Genomic DNA, 19,053 nt, shown 5'->3' on the forward strand with positions numbered 1-19,053 from the left:
TTTTAAATTTTCAAGTTACGAAATAGTCTGTAACGATAAAGAAGCAATAGGTCATAACAATAACAAATACTTTTTTCAACATTAGAAATGTACAGAAAAGTAACACGTCATGAAACTTAAAATTGTAGATTCATAGTAGAAGTTCATAGTAATGTGCAATACAAATATACATTTTTCCTTTGTCTTGCAATTTGATTGCTATAGAATTAATAATTTTGTTTTGATATCATCGCGGTACATCAGTGGCCCATTCACGACACACCAATGTCGCGGTATTTTCACTGCTAGCTTCTCATTTTAGACAGGTATATTTACAACAAAGGGGGTAGCGTGCACCTTTGCATCCCCTTAAATCTGGGCCTGTCCAGAAGTTATGTAGCCCTATATCGTTCATGGAAATAAAAACACAATAGTTATAACTATGCTAAATTACTATAGACTGCCAATTGCTCATTCAGACAATTTATGATGTTCACTTTATTGCAATGTTCTTATACAGACTAGATATAGGCTACGGATAATAGTTTTATACAAACTAGATAATCAATTATTATTATTATTATTATTATTATTATTATTATTATTATTATTATTATTATTATTATTATTATTATTATTATTATTATATTTGAAGTACAATCAAATATCACGACATTAATTACTAGTTTTAATTAACTGAATTGAGCTGAAAATTAGATCTTGATCTCGGAAGATTAACTATTAAATTTATACGTTCTGTACCTTTCTAAAGTAATAAATGCTGGAATTGGTTTCAAGGCTGTTCCTGAGTGAATAATTTCTTCATAACAATATTAAAAGTTTTAGAAAAATTTTCGAGACATTCGAGTCGAGTCGAGATTTTTATGAGCTGTCTCGACTCGACTCGTGTCTCGACTCGAAAATTCGAGTCGAGAAACACGTTTGTCTCGACTCGTCTCGAATTTTACAAAGTGTGTCTCGACTCGAATCTCGACTCGAATTCGAGTCGAGTCGAGTCGAGATTCGAGACATGTCTCGACTCGTGCGCATCCCTACTTGGAGGTTACTACAGTTATTTTGTGCTTTTTCAAAAATATATTAAAAAAAAAGTGTTTGTATAAATTACTAGCCAATTTAATTATTTTCAGTTTTCACTTAAATTATTCCCAAACGGTTTAGAAGTTCGGTTGTAATTATTATTACTTTAATATCTTCTCTGTCTCTTTCTTTTGTCAATACAGTAGACTCTCGAGTATCCGGCGTAATGTGCCGGAAGGGCAGGCCGGATAACAAAAAAAAAAAAAAAAACGCATAGGCCGGTTACACTGAAATAAACATTAATCATACCCCAAGAACAATTTACGAATACAGTACTGTACATATTGTACAGTTATATTCAGGAACAGTGGCAAGCGTACTGTATTAAGATCCGTTTACACACTGACGAAACAATGAACAAGGCAGTGTTGCCAACAAGTTGATACAAAATGTCGCTAAATAGAAGATGAAATTACTCCAATTTTGGGTGAAAAGTCGCTAAAAATTATTCGCGGAATTTTGACTTTCTCCCTCATACCACTCGCACACAATCTGCTTTTGCAATTTAAAAATAATTTTACATTTTTCTTTTTTAGTAGCTTGTGCTCTCTTGATGATCCTTCTGTTTGGGTGTCACTAGATATTGAACCTGTTAAAAAAAAAAATCGCACACGAAACTTGATTTGTGTCATAAGTACCGAAGCTAGAACACCCATTAAAATAATAAAATAAAATAAAAGTCAGCGCCTATGGTCACATTAACCGTAACTTAAGAACCTGCTAAAATTTTTGACACCTTTAAATATCACACATGAACATGTCAGTGAAACAAGTTTTGATTTTCGTCAATTGTGTACTTGGATTACTAGATTAAAGTTCTTTTTTCCGCGAGCGAGACCCCAAGGCCGTATAGAGCCAAGAGAATTCGGGAATTGGGGATGATGTATCTTTAGAACTAGGAATGCAATGGATGTACCCGATTGCAATGAAATGAGCTGAGCGAGCTTAAACTACGTAATCATTCCTGGCCATTATGCAATAATAAATGCCATTTTTAATTGTTGACAAAAAAATCGCGTGAAAACTTTTTCCCCATGTTAAGTCTATGCAAGCGTTTTTCGGTGATTATTCCTCGATGGTACATCGGATTTTTTATTTCGACCTATGTTGTCACTCAGCACGACATACTCTATCAGCGTGCTAAGTTTTCTTGAGATCGGCCAAACGGTCTAGGAGGAATCGTTTTTCGGTGATTATTCCTCGATGGTACATCGGATTTTTGATTTCGACCTATGTTGTCACTCAGCACGACATACTCTATCAGCGTGCTAAGTTTGGTTGAGATCGGCCAAACGGTCTAGGAGGAAGCGTTTTTCGGTCATTATTCCTCGATGGTACATCGGATTTTTGATTTCGACCTATGTTGTCACTCAGCACGACATACTCTATCAGCGTGCTAAGTTTGGTTGAGATCGGCCAAACGGTCTAGGAGGAGTTCGCGGACAACCAAACGGCTAACCCGAGTATAAGAGCTTCGCTTCGCTCAGCTCAATTATCAAGTTTTACATTGCATACATAGTTATTTTCGAATATCTAATACATAAGGATTATTAGGGGAAAACGGGGTAATGGCACGCTGTGTATAATTGCACGCACCCCTGCTTACATAGAAGCAGAAGAAGAAGAAGGCCTGCATGGTGCTCCATCCCACAAACGTGCCCAACGAACCTCACTTGAATGGGAGAACGCTGCAGAGAACGTACTGGTGAGTATGACCATATACGTATTGAAAATCAATGTTTTTCTTCAAAAATTTATCCAGTTTTCTTTAAAGGTAAGTTCAAACTTACTTCTGGGGTACAGTGTTTTTGTAGTCAATATGTATGAATAGTCAATTTAGAATAAATATAGGGTTAGTATTTTGTTATAATATTTACGCATGCTAGTCAAGAACAAAAAATCAAGATGGCCTGATTTGGGGTAATAGTACGCATTAACACAAGTGTGCGTGAGATTACCCCATTTTGTGGATAATTTTGAAATAATACTCTAAGCATTAACCCTAGGAAGACGGAGGTATCATCTGTTACATGGAATACGAAGAGGGGATTAATTTTGCCCGCGTTTGTAAAATCCATTTTTAAAACCTACAAATATTTTTTAAAGTTACTTGATGACCTCTGCTAATAAACAGGAGTTTTATTAAATGTCACTTACACTTCCTTGGTCACTTTTGAACACATACAGTAGAACCCCTCTAATCCGTCACCTTTAGGATTGGGGGTATGGTCGGAACGCGAAAAAGATCTAATTATCAGAAAATACAGAAAAATACGGATTTACAGTAAAAATGAACAATCTCTGAACTCAAAAATTACTGTATTGTTCTCTACAGTGAAAGCAAACGAACATCACTAAAAACTTCACAGTACAGTACAAAAAACACGCACAATGAAAGAAACGACACAAGAGATGATGGAGTACTGAAACGAATATGCGGTAACAGCAAGTAAACGCCAATGCCGCGACAGCAGTAAACGACAATGGTCTCCGTGAATCACCGACGAATCGGGACAAGTTCGGCTCAAGCACGGTCGGATCAACCGGAGTGGAAGATCAGCCGAGGACGGACGAGAGGGGTTCTACTGTATTTTTAAATTTGATCTTCCTGTACAACTCTCTTACTCATCGTTGCACGAAAAATACACAAATAATAGTTCTAATCCGGTAAACATGCTCGGAAAGGTATTACCAATAACAATTTCCATGTTCAGTGTTTTCTTCGTTCTTCTCAGAATGTTCAATTGTTACAACACCGTTGCCATCTCATAAAGTATATAAAGAAAGAAATTGATTTTAATTTCTTTCTTTGCAGATGGTGCGAAATCTTCCTCCAAGGACTACTAACGAAGCAAACTGGACAGAGGACCAACTGAAGATGGCGTTGGACGCTGAGAAAAGGTGAAGAAAAATCCGAGAGGTTGCCAGATCTTTTGGTATGCATGAAGCTATTATTAGAACAAGATTAAGAAAAGGCTTTTTGGTGCACCTAGGATGATAAGGAAACCAATGTTTACACAGCAGCAAGAAGTAGAAATCAAATGCCATACCATGACATTGTAAAATATCTTCTATTCGTCAAATTGCCTTTCAATTTGCGACACTAAACAATTTATCGAACAATTTTTGTACAAAAATTAAGATGGCTGATAAAGACCGGGCTGAAGCATTTTTGAAACGCAACCCACAAGTAAGCACCAGGAAACCAGAAGCAACATCTCTACCGAGAATTACGGGCTTACAGATGCGCAGTGAACATTTTTTTTTTTTTTTTTTTTGACAACTACAGACAACTTATGGAGAAACACCACTTCTCTCCTTCTAGGATTTTTAACATGAATGAAACGGGAATCACAATAGTTCAAAAACATCCAACAATTCTTGCTCCTAGAGAACGAAAACAAGTTAGAGTAGCAAGACACTTAGAAAGAGGAAGAAACAGTATAGTAATTTGCGCAGAGAGTCCAACTGGAATTTACGTTTCCCCGCTGTTTGGTTATCCAGGACAAATTGAATTACGAACAGAAATGAAAAGGACCGCATGGACGTCTTCAAAAAAATGGATGGTCAAATGAAGATACCTCTATGCTTTGGTTAAAACACTTTGCACAGATTACTAAATCATCTGTTCAGGATCCCGTTCTTCTCCTTATGAACAATCATCAAAGCCATACGCCACTTTCTTCATATGAATATGCAAAAGCAAATGGTCTGATCATGCTTTCTTTACCATCACATCGTAGTACTAAGTTGCATTCTTTAGATGTGTATGTGTTCAGTCCCCACAAATGTGCATACAATGATGCTTGTTATTCATGGATGGGCTGACATACGTACGAACAAATTGAACGTGGTGACCTTCCAAAAAATTTTTAAAGTTGCGTTTGAGAAAGTGTGCAGCGTTAAAAATGTCTCATCAGGCTTTGAAAAGTGTGGTATTTTCCCCATGAATCCAGAAGTTTTTATAGATGCTGATTTTGCTGCAAATGATCAGAGCTGTAGTCAGACTGAGTAAAATATGGACGAAGACCTTCCTCATGATGCAATGGACTTGACGAAATAAAAAAATTTAGTGGCGTTTCTGAACTGGCAGCCGCTGGACCATCAAGAGAAGTCAACAATTCCGAAGAATCCTCCGCAATAGTCCTGTTAACAACAATTTCTCCAATTCCTCGGCAAAAACCATCGTTATTGAAGCAGAAGGGAAGGCACCAAATCTCAGAAACCCTAACAGCAACTCCTCGTAAGGCTCTTCTGCAAGGAAAAGAACGAAGAAAGGGAATACATTTGGGGAATATCATCATAAGGAAGGTTTAAAAACTAATTGAACTAAAGCCTGTGACAAACTTCTTGGAATTTCAGCTAAACAAATAAAACACAAGCTCTGACGCGACGTTGCCAAGTGGTAAAGGGTGGCTATGGCTAAGCAGACAAACTACAGCGCGATCAGGTGACAGGGAATAGACGTGGATGTGTACAAAATAAACGTGACAATATTGCTGGCCTCTCATTTGCTAGCAACATTTAAAGGAAATTTGGAGCGCCGCCTTCAAATGCAAAGATGTTTGTCACGCCGTTTAGGAATTCAATTGTTGTGTGCTATTACCCTCCACTGCAGGGTAATTGCACGCAGTGTAAGGTTTCAAATTTCTGTCTGCTATTTTATAACAGAGAGTAATTATACAATAGTTCCGAGTTATTTCATAGTAAAGATACGTATGTAAACCTATGTACAGCACTATTCATTAGATTCCTTGGTGCTCTCTCATTGCTGTTCTGAGCAATTAACAAACAACCGCGTGTCATTATCCCTTTTTCCTCTAATCTTCGTAACTTAATCAATTATGGGAGAGAGACCGTTTTTACAATACCTACAATACCTCGTACAACTAACCACCACTGTTTCTTGTGTGTCAATAACTTTAGAATAAACGGGCCATTTTGAGCGTAGTTCTCTACAAGGTATTTGGGGATTGCCTGTCCCCAAATGAATTTCGTGTGCCCAGAAATAGTATAAAGACTTTGACATATTCCTTCGTTAGTCTTGCCCATGAGACGAGACGAGACGAGACAGAATATTTGACGAGAAGAGCTCTTCCGACAGAAACCGATACTCTTTCCGAAACCGGAGGGCATTGTGGCTCAGTAGTAGACCGCTTATCTTTGATGTGTAAGATCTTATCTTTGATGTGTGTAAGAAGAATACAACTGATCGATGATTTGAAAAATAGAAGAAAATATTAGGAGTTAAAAGAGGAGGCTAAAGATTGCTAAACGTGGAAGAAACATTTCGAGATCCCCAAACTATAAAGAAAGAAGCCGCAGTCATCAGTCTCGGAACTAGGGATGCGCACGAGACAAGATTTGGGGCTGTCTTGTCTCAAAAATGTGCTGTAAAAGTGATGTCTCGACTCGAAAAATGTATATTTCTCTATTGGAAGAGCCATGTCTCGACTCGAATTTTGTCAGGAAAATCCTGTCTCGACTATTCTCGATTTACTGAAAGGTGACTTCTGACAGTTGGGTAAAGCACGTGGAGTATTGGAGGCGCTGTTGCCAGAGGCTCCGCAACAGAGACAGCAGCTCTGGGGACAAACTGAAGACGTTTAACAAGTCGTTTCAACTACCGGCAACCGCGCGGTCAATGACCTTCGTTGCCTAGCAACGGCGTGAAAGAATACTGCTGCGATTGGCGAACAATCCACCCTCTCGTTTTGTTTACAACATGTGTAGCTATCTGTCAGAAGCCACCTTTCAGTAAATGGATAATAGTCTCGTACGCATCCCTACTCGGAACCTGCCAAAAGGCAGAATAGTTAATATTTTCTAATAATAATAATAATAATAATAATAATAATAATAATAATAATAATAATAATAATAATAATAATAAAGAAAAATCAATAAAGAATCTTTACAGTGGTGCCATCTGTACGACGCTTCTATGAAACACTTGAAATTTTGTGTTTCCTAAAAGATGTGTTGTCTTTGGGTTTCTCTTAAAACAAACATTAAACCATAAAAACTTTATTTCCTTTTGGCCCTCTTTCTAACGAAAACTTGCTGACTGTATCCCTGCCACTCAAGTTTATAACAGTAATAGCAGGAGTCAGTTGGATCGCACCATTTTTATCCGGGTCACCCGCAGTAATAATTTCCGATAATTTTCCCCGGGAAGAATTTCAATACAAAGGAATTGAAAGTAGTACTGTGAAACCACAGATAAAACTTGTCGATTGCCATCGGAGATTTTGCCTGGGGGGATTTCGTAACTCCAGGGAGGGGGGAAATTTCCTTCCGGGTTATCGTCTGAAATCATCACTGGTCACGCGGGTTCAGGTCTCACATCTGAGATCCGATGTGAGCTCCCTTGTGACTAAGCGAATAGTGTACACGTCTTTGTCAGTGGGAGACCCAGGTTCGATTCCCAGTGGGAGCTGATGTAGTTCGGATCCCACGTTAAGTTGTAGGTCCATGTCTCATATAGCCTCGCTGCTGAAAAGGTCGCTAAACTGTCCGGAAACAACCGAAATTTTCAGCTCTACATCCTTACTGAAGAACTTTATAAGTGGATTAATGTTGCCCACAACTCAAGTCCTAACATTTATTTGTTTGATTCTCGGTATGACATTTCTTAATCAAAGTACCATTTATTGACATTTAAAACATAATTTCATATTTATTCGCTTTTCTAATACTAGAAAATAATGCAGTGGTTTTCATACTCTATAGCAGCGTTTCCCAACCGGTGTGCCGTGAATGGGCCGCTGGTGTGCCGCGAGGAAATCAAAACAAAATTATTAATAGGTATCAAATTGCAAGTCATAAGGAAAAAATATATATTCCTATTTCACATTACTATGAATCTACAATTTTAAGTTTCATATCGTGTTACTTTTCTGTACATTTTTAATGTTGAAAAAAGTATTTGTTACCATTGTTGTGGGCATTATTGCTTCTTTATTGTTGCAGACTATTTCGTAACTTGAAATTTTAAACTCTTCACGGATATGGCATCAAATGATGCCACATATTTATCGGGAAAATAATCCGATTTTTTTCACGACGAAGACTGCGAACTGAAGGTAAGTAAAAACAAGTGCTTCAGAATATTATTTTTACTTACCTTCAGTTCACACTCTTCTTCGTGAAAAAAAAAATCGGATTATTTTCCCGATAAATACTGTATGTGGCATCATTTGATGCCATATCTGTGAAGAGGATAAAATATCATTCAGTCCTTTCGACAAAGCAAACATGCATACAGATTACCTACATGTGTGTTTTAAAAGTACAAGAGATTTATTTGTTTTCGTCATTTAGTGCTTCCTTCCTAGTGAAACAGTTTTCGAAAAAGAAAGCTTATTTCTAAAAACATGAGTCCAATATTTCATTGCAATTGTTTTCTATTTTTAAATTAGAATGAAAAATAAGAATAATGGTTTACAACGGGGGAAAACCAATGATAGAGCTTTCTTCTCTATGGGATGGAGATCAGTAATCATAGAAAAAATACCACGGTATTTTGTATTTACAAATAATATCTATGAGTGTGCCGCGAGTATTCAAGTTACACCCATACTGCGCCGCAAGTTGAAAAAGGTTGGGAAACGCTGCTCTATAGGAAGAAATGGGCTACGTAATATTTTATCAAGTTCATGGCGAGCATTGAAATTTTGCTATAGTACCCAGAGCAAGGCTGTACTAGCGGGTGACCTGGAGGGTTGAGCTCCCTCAATTTTTCATCTGTTTGTTGATATGTATGTATGAATGTAAACTGTCATGTTATTCTAATTTTTTAACAACTAGTTCTGGAGAGAGAGAGAGAACTCTCTTAGGAAACAAAGAAACAAACTGTATAAGGTAGACAAAAGCAAATTTTTTACTGTATATCACAAGCGACATTTAACAAAAACACTGTTTGAACTCAACGGCATCTCTTATAATCTACCCAAGGAATTTTACAGGCTCACTTGATTAAATTTTGACAATATATCGTAAGAAATATACATGTAGCTCTTCTTCATTGCTCCTCATGCATCTATACACTAACAGATCTTGTTATCTTTCATTTCAATTAGGGATGGGCACGAGTCGAGCTAAAACTCGACTCAACTCGAAACTCGAAGCTAATTCGAGTCGAGTTTCAAGTCGAGTGAAAGGTCATTTTCCCGAGTCGAGTTCCGAGCCGAGTCACTGTTCTGAGGTCGAGTTTCGAGTTGAGTCGAGTTTGAAAAATGGCTCGCTCGTTTAGCTCGTTTTAACTCGTTTTGAAATCATTGCCTGTTTAGACTGGAAAGCGAAAGCTATGAGAAATGTAAGCAGTAATGTGGAATATTTATAGTGCTGCTCACGAGGTGAGATACTGCTCGCATCTTGCCTCGTCTCGATTAACAAGACAACAATGGATTTTTATAACGAGACAACCTCAAATGTCATGAGCACTAACATAAGTATATACTGTAGTTTTCACCACCAAGGCTGAGACCTGCACGGCGAAAGTTTAGAGCCGAAGCAGAAGCCAAACCCGTGTAGGGATGTTAACCGGCTTAGCTCGGTTCAACTGAGCGAACAGCTCGAGTCGCTTTGGTTGAGATGAGGCACCGACTCGGCTCAGGTGAGTCATCGTCTCGGTTGGGGTAAGCCATCAGCGCGGTTTGTTTTGGCTCGTGTCAGTTTGGGTGGGAAAGCTGTTGGCTCGGCTCGATAGGGAATGAGTTGTTAGCCGAGCCGCTCGAGCCGTTGAAAACCCTATATTTTTTTTATAAACCCGGACCAAGCAGTTTTGAACACGTGTGGGCCGGCGCCCTCTAACTTTTAACGATTTTTGGTTCGAGCCCGGATACTTACTGCTCCGGAACTCAAACCCAGAACCTCGTGATCGATGTCCTTGCCTCCTAGACTTCACGACTACCTAGGTCAGCAGTCAACTAGTTTTTAGTATTCAGATACAAACCACTTATCTTTCGTGTTTATACATGGTGTTGTTGTTGTTATACTACTACTACTACTACTACTACTACTAATAATAATAATAATAATGTTATAGTAGTAGTAGTAACATTGATAATCATTATATTGTCTTCGTAGGGTACTTGAAGAAAGTACTTGAAACTACACACAGTATTTGGCTCGATTCGACTCGAAACTCGAGTCAAATTCGAGTCGAGTTGGAGGAAATTTTTCGAGCCGAGTTCTCGAGTCAAGCTCAAAGATGTCTGTTTCGAGTCGAGTCGAGTTTCAATGAAAACTCGCTCGTGCCCATCCCTAATTTCAATGCTTTGATACACAAGAAAGAAAGAAAGAAAGAAAGAAAATTATACATGTTTCAAAACAACATCGACAACATTTGGGAGGTGATTCCTGACACCAAGATAAGACAAAAAGTATAGACCAACCTGAGTGCACAAATGCTTCGTTTCGGAGTTATAAGCTGCCAAAAACATGAAAAATGGATTTTAAAGGTTCATAGCTCCAAAACTATGGGGCCTATTTTATTTATTTATTTATTTATTTATTTATTTATTTCAGAAAACAACAGGTGGATGCCTAATTACAGTTTTCCATCATGATAATATAATTTAAAATACACATATGATAACAAAATAATACGACAGCAAAATACTTTAAAATACATATAACATGATCTACACCTTATTTATTTAGAGTAAAATTCTGTCTATAGCTAAAAATGTCTATCTCTGGGTGCTTTTCTGACATCTTATTATACAATAAACACATTTTTCTGACATGCGATACATCCAATGCATCAGTCCTTTGCGCTGAGAGATGGAATATGCTATTATGGGGTCTGGTTGCTCTATGTGGGACGTGAAGTTTGATTTCTGATAGTAAATATTCTGAATCTACTGTAGTATGAATTATTTTATGTAAGAAAGATAAAATGAAGTGTGTCCTCCTGCTTTCAAGTGATTGTAATGAATATTTGCTTCGAAGATCTTCATACTTCTCAAATTTCGGATATATCCCTGTTCTTTATATGTTAAAAATTGCACAAATTTATTTTGAATATTTTCGATTTTATTTGTATATTTCTTACTATCAGAACCCCATATTATCGCTGCATATTCCACCTTAGACCTTACATAGTCAATGTATAGTGTTTTGAGGACATTGGTGTTAGAAAAATCACTTCCTAATCTCATCACAAAGCCAAGGTTCCTGAAGGCCTCACCAACTACTATGTTGACATGAATATCGAATGATAGGTTTGACTGCAGAGTGACTCCAAGATCAGTTATATAATCCACTCTCTCAATTGGTGTTTGATTAATAGTATACACATTGCGCACACAGTTTATTTTCCTGGTGTACTATACTACTTTACATTTTCTTTTAATATTTAACAGCAATTTGTTTGATTCACACCATTGAAAAATAGAATTTATGTCGCTTTGCAAAGAAATAGCGTCTAATTCCGTGGAGATACTACGATAGATTTTTACATCGTCAGCAAACAATAGTTTGTGGGAGGGTGTTATTACAGGTGGTAAATCATTAACAAACAATATAAATAATAGATGTCCTAAGTTCGATCCCTGAGGCACACCAGAGTCTACGACATATTCCTCAGTTAAAATATTTTTGTATCGAACGCGATGTTTGCGTTGGCAAAGATACGACGCTATAACTTGTTGAAGGTTTTGTGAAAAATTGAATGTCAGAAGTATCTATTGAAGCTTTCCTGGCGACGTATTGTGAACAGGTCTTCTCGGGCTAGCAGCCAGGTGAATACTGTTTTATCTTGCGACGTTTCGAGGGCTGACATCGTCCTCATCTTCAGGCGAATATGATGGTGCAATGGAGTGTATGGAATATATATACTCATACCAGAGTTCCGGTCAAGGATACAATACTGCTTCTTGGGAAACACTTCCGGCCTGAGATATTGGATCTCTTTCAACATGTTCTCACTTCAACCTTCTTCCTATACCGTGGTCAGTACTATGAGCAAACAGACGGCGTCGCCATGGGTTCTCCGCTCTCACCTGCAGTAGCCAATTTTTATATGGAGCACTTTGAACATGAAGCACTGAAGAAAGCACCACTTGCACCCACACATTTCTATAGATATGTTGATGACACCTTCACCATCTGGCCACATGGACGCAACTTTTTACAAGAATTCCTGCAGCATCTCAATAACCAGCATCCGAATATTAAATTCACGATAGAAGTTGAACAAGAAGGACGTCTACCATTCCTGGACATCATGATATACAGAAGACCGGATGGCAGCCTAGGCCACAGGGTATACAGGAAACCAACACATACAGATTTATATCTGAACGCAAACAGTTTCCATCACAAAGCTCAACGGCTTGGAGTTCTCAACACTTTAGCACATAGAGCATTCTCCATCTCCGACAAGGATTGTTTAACAGAGGAACTTAATCACCTTCGCAGCGCCATGCTACAGAATGGATACTCAATGCGAGATATAAATATGGCCCTGAAAAGGACCAGAACGAAGGACAGTGACAACAAACACAAAAGTGCAGAGGAAACTGTGAATGAAGAACGGAAGAACACAATCTGCCTCCCATACACCGGGAACACTTCTTGAAAGCTCAGCAGACTATTTGCCAGGTACGAATTCAGGACAATACACAAGCCTCCAGCAAAAATAACAATCTTAATACGACCAACCAAAGACGACCTGGGCCTCAGAATTCCTGGAGTTTACCGCATTCCATGTGAATGCGGTAAGTCGTATATTGGACAAACAGGACGAAACATTGAAGACATATGCAAAGAACACAACATTTACATCAGACTAAACCAACCAGAAAAATCCGGACTGGCTGAACATAACATCAAACAACAACATAAGATTTTGTTCATAGATGCCGAAATAATAACAAAATGCTCAAGAGTTTGGGAGAGGAGGATAAAAGAAGCCGTTACAATCATACAAGAAAAAACGAACCTTAACAGAGACACAGGATTCCAACTGAGTAAAACATGGACACCAATCATATCCCGCCATTTCAAGCACCAATCAGAAGAGTCCAATCATACATACATGAGTATATATATTCCATACACTCTATTGCACCATCATACTCGCCTGAAGATGAGGACGATGTCAGCCTTCAAAACGTCGCAAGATATAACAGTATTTACCAGGCTGCTAGCCCGAGAAGACCTGTTCATGAATGTCACAAGTTTGCTTAGAAGTATATCATGATTAATTACGTCGAACTATCGAACTATCGTAGTCAGGTCAAGACTTCACTTAGGAACCAATATGTACACTATTCAGAATTCCATGTTTCAGAATCGTAAGGTACTCATTCAACAATTTTTATAGAGGGAGTTTGGCTACGGGCATTTAATTGAAAGTACTCATCAACTACCTGTATAAAAATTGTTGCGGAAGTACAGGAGAATTCTGAAACTTGGATATTTGGGTAGGGCATAAATTAGTGAAGTCTTGACCCGACTACAGTAGGTTCCATAGTTTTGTAGCTATGAACCTTTAAAGGTTATTTTTTTATGTTTTCGGCAGCCTATAACTCCAAAAGGAAGTATTTGTGCACCCACTTTGGTCTATACTTTTTGTCTCATCTTGGTGTCAGAAATTACCTCCCAAATATTGTCGGTGTTGTTTTTAAACACCCTGTATGTTTAGTTAGAAAGAGAGAGAGAGAGGGAAAGGAGAGAATCGCATTTCTTAGAATAACATTTGCAGTCTCATACATATTCTCCATATGTACGACAATGTTTCGTCATCATGGGTCTGCACAGGTCACTGGTTCATGACCCGTTCCATCACTGGTTCATAGACAACACTACAAGTCTTTTACAGCAAATAAACTTCATTCAAATTGTCCTATTTATTTTGAAGATATTAATAAACAAATAACACGTCTGTAAAGGAAAAGTATTCATTTTAACTTGTTATTGTATTTGACTAAATCCATTTTTTTAAAAAAATCACATTGACTCTCTGTACAAAATCTACATATTTTACTAATGGCTCTTTAACTAAGATCTTTGTTATCCCATTCTAAGTCAGCTTTTGCCGCTGTGGTTGACATTTTAAAATAGTTATCAGATTCTTCCCTTTTCTTACAGCATCTCAAACGATATTTACGCCAAAGATAGAAAAACAAAAACGAAGCGGCAGAAATAACAGCTACTATAACTATCAGATCCAGTACTATCATCAGGGCTTCGTGAACAGTATTCGAAGGACATACAAACTTCTCATCTTCCACTTCGTACAAATCTTGATCATACAGTTCTGGAGGAGAATTACACCTGGAAGATGAAGAAAAAAATACATTCTAGTTTACTTATATACATACGTATCACAAACTTAAATAATTTGAACGGGCAGGTTAAGAGCAGAGTTTCTGGGTCATCTTTGGGTTGTAGTCTATCGATTTAGAAACTGTGTGTGTGCAACTACTAAGAGAATACAAACAACAATACAGTGGCGTAGGCAGAATTTCGTCAAGGTTTTTCTTTTTAGGACAAGCGTTATTCTTGTATACACTAATAGACTAAATCTATGGCTTATGGAAGCCGGAGGTTCACAAAAGCTCTCCATTGACATCTGTTCTTAGCCAACAAGATTCAGTTTCTACTTTGTGTTCCTATTTCTGCAAGACCCATCTTAATATTGTTCTCCCATCTGCGTCTAGGTCTTCCTAGTGGTCGTTTTCCGATTGAATTTCCAGTAAAAAACATTGAACGCGTTCCTACTTTCTTCCATTCTGGCTACATGACCTGCCCACCTAAGCCTCCTAGACTTGACTCTAACAATGTTTGGTAAACGGTATAAATTATGTAGTTCCTCGTTATGAAGTTTCTGACATTCCCCATTTCCGTTCCTCTTGGGTCCGAATATTTGTCTCACATATTTATTCTCAAATACTTTAGTCCGTCTTCTTCTCTCAGAGTAAACGACCATATGTCGTAACAATTCAGCAATACAGGCATGATTATCGTTATTTTAAGCTTTGTCGTTGATAGAATTCGCGACGATAAAAGATTTTGAACTGAATGATAACACGAATTTCCTGCTTTAAGTCGATATTTGGTTTTGGTGTGTTAACACTGATCCTAGATATTTGAAAGTATCTAGTTTGTCGACAGTGTTATCTAATTTTTGTACATACACACACCTTAATATAGAAGCATGAGCGTCATTTGAGATTTTGCTGGTAGGGGGCAAAACCCTAGATGTTTATAATTTTTCAGGTTTTCCTTGGTATATTGTTATTTTATGGATTAAAATGTATACAAATAATACAACACAGTTTATTAACAAGGCTGATCCAATCTGTTAATTTTGTGGTAGTACCATAGATTGTTCAGCCTAATGTATTATCGAGTTACTGAAAGATGGCCTCTAACAGATAGCTGCACATGTTGTAAACAAAACGAGAGGGAGGATTGTTCGGGAATCACAGCAGTAATTTTTTTTTTTTTTTTTAAGCAACGAAGGTCAGAAGATCGCGCTGCTGCCGGTTGTTTGAGATGACTTGTTAAATGTTTTAAGTTTGTCACCAGAGCTGCTGTCTGGCAACAGCGCCTCCAGAACTCCATGTGCTCTACCCAACTGTCACAAGCCACCTTTCCTTATACTGCTTGTAGACGATCCAAGAAAGCTTGAACAAGATTCTTGCTCAAGACCATTCAAGACTATTTAATGAAAAAAAGTCAACACTGACGTCATTTTTCTCTTGAATTCAATAGTTTCGTTCAAGAAATTTCGTTTCGGTCCTGTTCTAAACAATCCAATTAAGAGCATTCAACAGCCAATCAGCGCTCGAGTTTGAGTGCAGGAAAATACAAAACAAGTATGATGGCGCCGTGAGACAGAGCTGCAGTTGAATAAATATCTTTTCGTTACTCTTTTCCATATTATCTGATATCCCAAGTGTGTATTATAATAAACAAAGCTAATATTTGCGCCGGAAGATATTGTTAGTATATTTTGTTGATAATATTCACGATTTATATAGTTATAATGCTTGCATGCCCATAACTTTTGTTAAATTTCGAGGCAATGAGAAGTATAAGTATTAATTTGAGAATTTAATATACAAGAATAACGGATGTAAATTAAGAAAGAATAGTCCATTATATAAAAAATATATAACTGACTTTTCTTGATTTAATAAGACGTTTTGTACTGTTATTAATCTCTGATAATATCAAATAATTGCGTACAGATTGATAATATGCTCGCAAACTGAAGTATGCTGGAAATGATTACATGTTATCCTACTGTAATCTAATTATTTTATCACGAAATCCACACGTAGTATTTGAGAAGTTATTTCTTAAGGTAGAGGTTGCTTTCACGCGTGTAGATTAATTTTATTAGTGCTTTCCCGTAAGGTACAAATGTGCATCCTAACATATGCTACATATAAGACTGTGCAATAATAATAATAAATAAATAAAATCGAGATACTATTTAACAGTGTCGGGGCAGGAGCATTGAAGGGGGTTCACGGGATAGTAGTCCGTACGGAGCAGGCGCATCATAGACGGAGGTTATAGTACAAGAAATAGAATCATATATAAATGCAGTGCAACAAACCCTTGACATCGTATTCACTCATTTGAACTGAACTATAGCTCTTGTAATGATTTGATACTGGTAACATTAAACTTCTAAATATAAAATACTGGTTTCCTTCATTATACAGGCATATTTCGCAGTGGGAATTATTACGGTATCTCAGATAATTCTCCTTCATACACACTCACACATTTTACCAGTAAAATTACTATTCGTTTGACGGGTTATTCTTTACCAGTACCAAAACAGGGATAGATTTATGAAGAAAGTGTGATGCAGATATGGGCGGTAAATCGTGTAGCTGAAAAATATTATCATTGCTTCGTTTGGTTTTCTGTGATTTTAGCCTTTTCTTTAAACAGTCTTCCATGCCAAAGCATAAATAACATCAAAATGCAGTCATTGCCTCGTGATACACACAATTTTAGGAAACAGTTCGATTTTTTTTCTTTTTGAGTGTGGTTCTGTCATCAGCACGCCATTCGAAGAGTCAGATTAAAAAAAAAAAAAAGCTTAGTATAGGGAACGATTTTATACCTAAGAAGCACTTTAACTTTTTTTTTTAACGTAAACTAACCTAACTCGCATTTAATGTAAAAGGGACAAACTACTTAGCGAAAATTCGATGGGATTGCTGCAAAATAAATTGACCTGTTTTCTAAATTATTCAATATAATCTATTAAATTACAAATGCCTGCAGAAAGTTACGAAAAATATGTTAATATTATAGCTATTCATGCGCAGGTCTGAACTATAGCTATCAGTATGCAGTTTCGCTTTCATTTGTTTTCATAGTTACAGTCTCTTGTTTTGGACTGCCATCTATTAACAAGAATATAAAACAGATTCAATACCTCTATGATCGTGTCAAGTGTCTCGAACAATACTCCTTTGAACGTGTAAATTTGATGTATTGAATGGTCTTGTTCAAGCTTTCTTGGATCGTCTACAAGAAGCATTAGGCAGATAGATTAACGAAAAAAGAAAAAAAATGCATAGGCCAGAGTTCTATAATTACTCACTTCTTGCTCATTGATACCATTAAAAACACACTTTTTACACTAAAGCCCACTGTTAGTCACATGCTCTAACCTCTTAACACAAGGCAGTACTTCATGAATGTTCGTTACTGAAGTGTAGCAATGTTAAAAGAAAATATTACAGAAAAAAGGAAGTCCAAAAATAAAAATATTATACAAATTCGATGGTCAACTTTATAATCTCTAACAAGATTGCAAAAATAAATAATATAATACATAATAAATAAAACAAAAAATAAAAATATGTACACTGTACGTACACTCATGTCCAAAATGACTGTCGCATATCTATAACTGTTATTGTAAGAATATAATTTGATAATGATTTTGCAGGGTACTTTTGATGCTGATACTATGTGTATAATCGGGAAAAGTATATTTGTAGTAAATTTCATAGGAAAAAAATTACAAATACGAAAATTAGAATGAGTAAAACAAAATGTTGCTGAATGGACAAGAAAGATTTATTTTCGTTTCATTGTTCTTATTTACTGCTCTTTTGACATGAAATTTTCCACATATATGTCTTTGCCCATTATACACATACTAACATTATGAGAAATACCGGCCGAATTCGTTATCAAATTATATTTCTACAATAACATATTTATAGACATGCGACAATAATTTTGGACATGAGTGTACATACAATTTTAATATAAACAAAATATTAACGTGAAACATAGACCTAGTTCTGAAATAAATGATTAAACTTTGCTTCACCGTTCACCAAAAAAAGATTACTTACCAATATATCCTCCCATGGGTAAACTAAATATTCTCTAAACGTATCGGAACAATAAGCTAGTTCCGTCTTTAGTGGTAAAGGTAACAAGAATAAGAAGGAATTAAGAGAATCCAATATCCTTCTCATCTTACCAGTGGATATGTTGGTTAAGTAACCAATTTTTCGAGAATTTGAATGATCCTCTCATACGCCTACTTAATTTTGTTACTATACCGTTCATTGATAAATGAATGCACAAACGTAAAACAATAAGACTAAAACAGTTCAATTTTACAGTATTTACTTTATGAAAAAAAAAATCCATCATCAAAGTCGAGGTTTTATGAAGGCATTGCAAATCAAATAGATCGTTCAAAAAACTTATTCCTTGTTTCACTACGAAGTTGTTCTTCCTTCCTTCGTTTTTTTTTATTTTTATTTATTTATTTATTGGAACTAGACCGGATAGTACGGAGACCGGATAATCCAGAGTTGATGTATTTTAAGGTGGATCACTAGGTGTTCTCGGTGCTGTGCTAAACGCTGCTTGAATAATGCTGCGTTTCCATGTAGTGTCCAGTGCTTACTGGTGCCAGATAATAAAAGAAGTAATCATGGATTTCTGTTTGGATACTTACTGGAG

General features: G+C 36.8%; 2 protein-coding genes across 3 annotated transcripts in view; one reads left to right on the forward strand and one right to left on the reverse strand.

The window, feature by feature from the left end:
- Positions 1 to 8,936: 8,936 nt before the first annotated feature.
- The window catches only part of LOC145685790 (uncharacterized), a 36,717-nt gene continuing 26,600 nt past the window's right edge, over positions 8,937 to 19,053 (reverse strand). For both annotated transcript variants that reach the window (XM_081758320.1, XM_081758321.1), the window contains exon 3: positions 8,937 to 14,364. In XM_081758320.1, coding sequence (XP_081614446.1) covers positions 14,085 to 14,364 — 280 coding nt within the window. In that variant the 3' untranslated portion in view covers positions 8,937 to 14,084. The remainder of the gene's footprint in view (positions 14,365 to 19,053) is intronic.
- On the forward strand, positions 12,068 to 12,664 carry LOC145684977 (uncharacterized). Its single transcript, XM_081757325.1, has one exon. The coding sequence runs from the start codon at positions 12,068 to 12,070 to the stop codon at positions 12,662 to 12,664; it is 597 nt and encodes a 198-aa protein (XP_081613451.1).

The sequence above is a fragment of the Thermobia domestica genome, chromosome 5 (assembly GCF_964235325.1).
Source record: "Thermobia domestica chromosome 5, izTheDome1.hap1.1, whole genome shotgun sequence".
Classification (NCBI taxonomy): Eukaryota; Metazoa; Arthropoda; class Insecta; order Zygentoma; family Lepismatidae; genus Thermobia; species Thermobia domestica.

Excerpts from the sequence above, each read along its gene's own strand:
- LOC145684977 (XM_081757325.1), top strand. The coding sequence starts at position 12,068 with ATGGGTTCTCCGCTCTCACCTGCAGTAGCCAATTTTTATATGGAGCAC.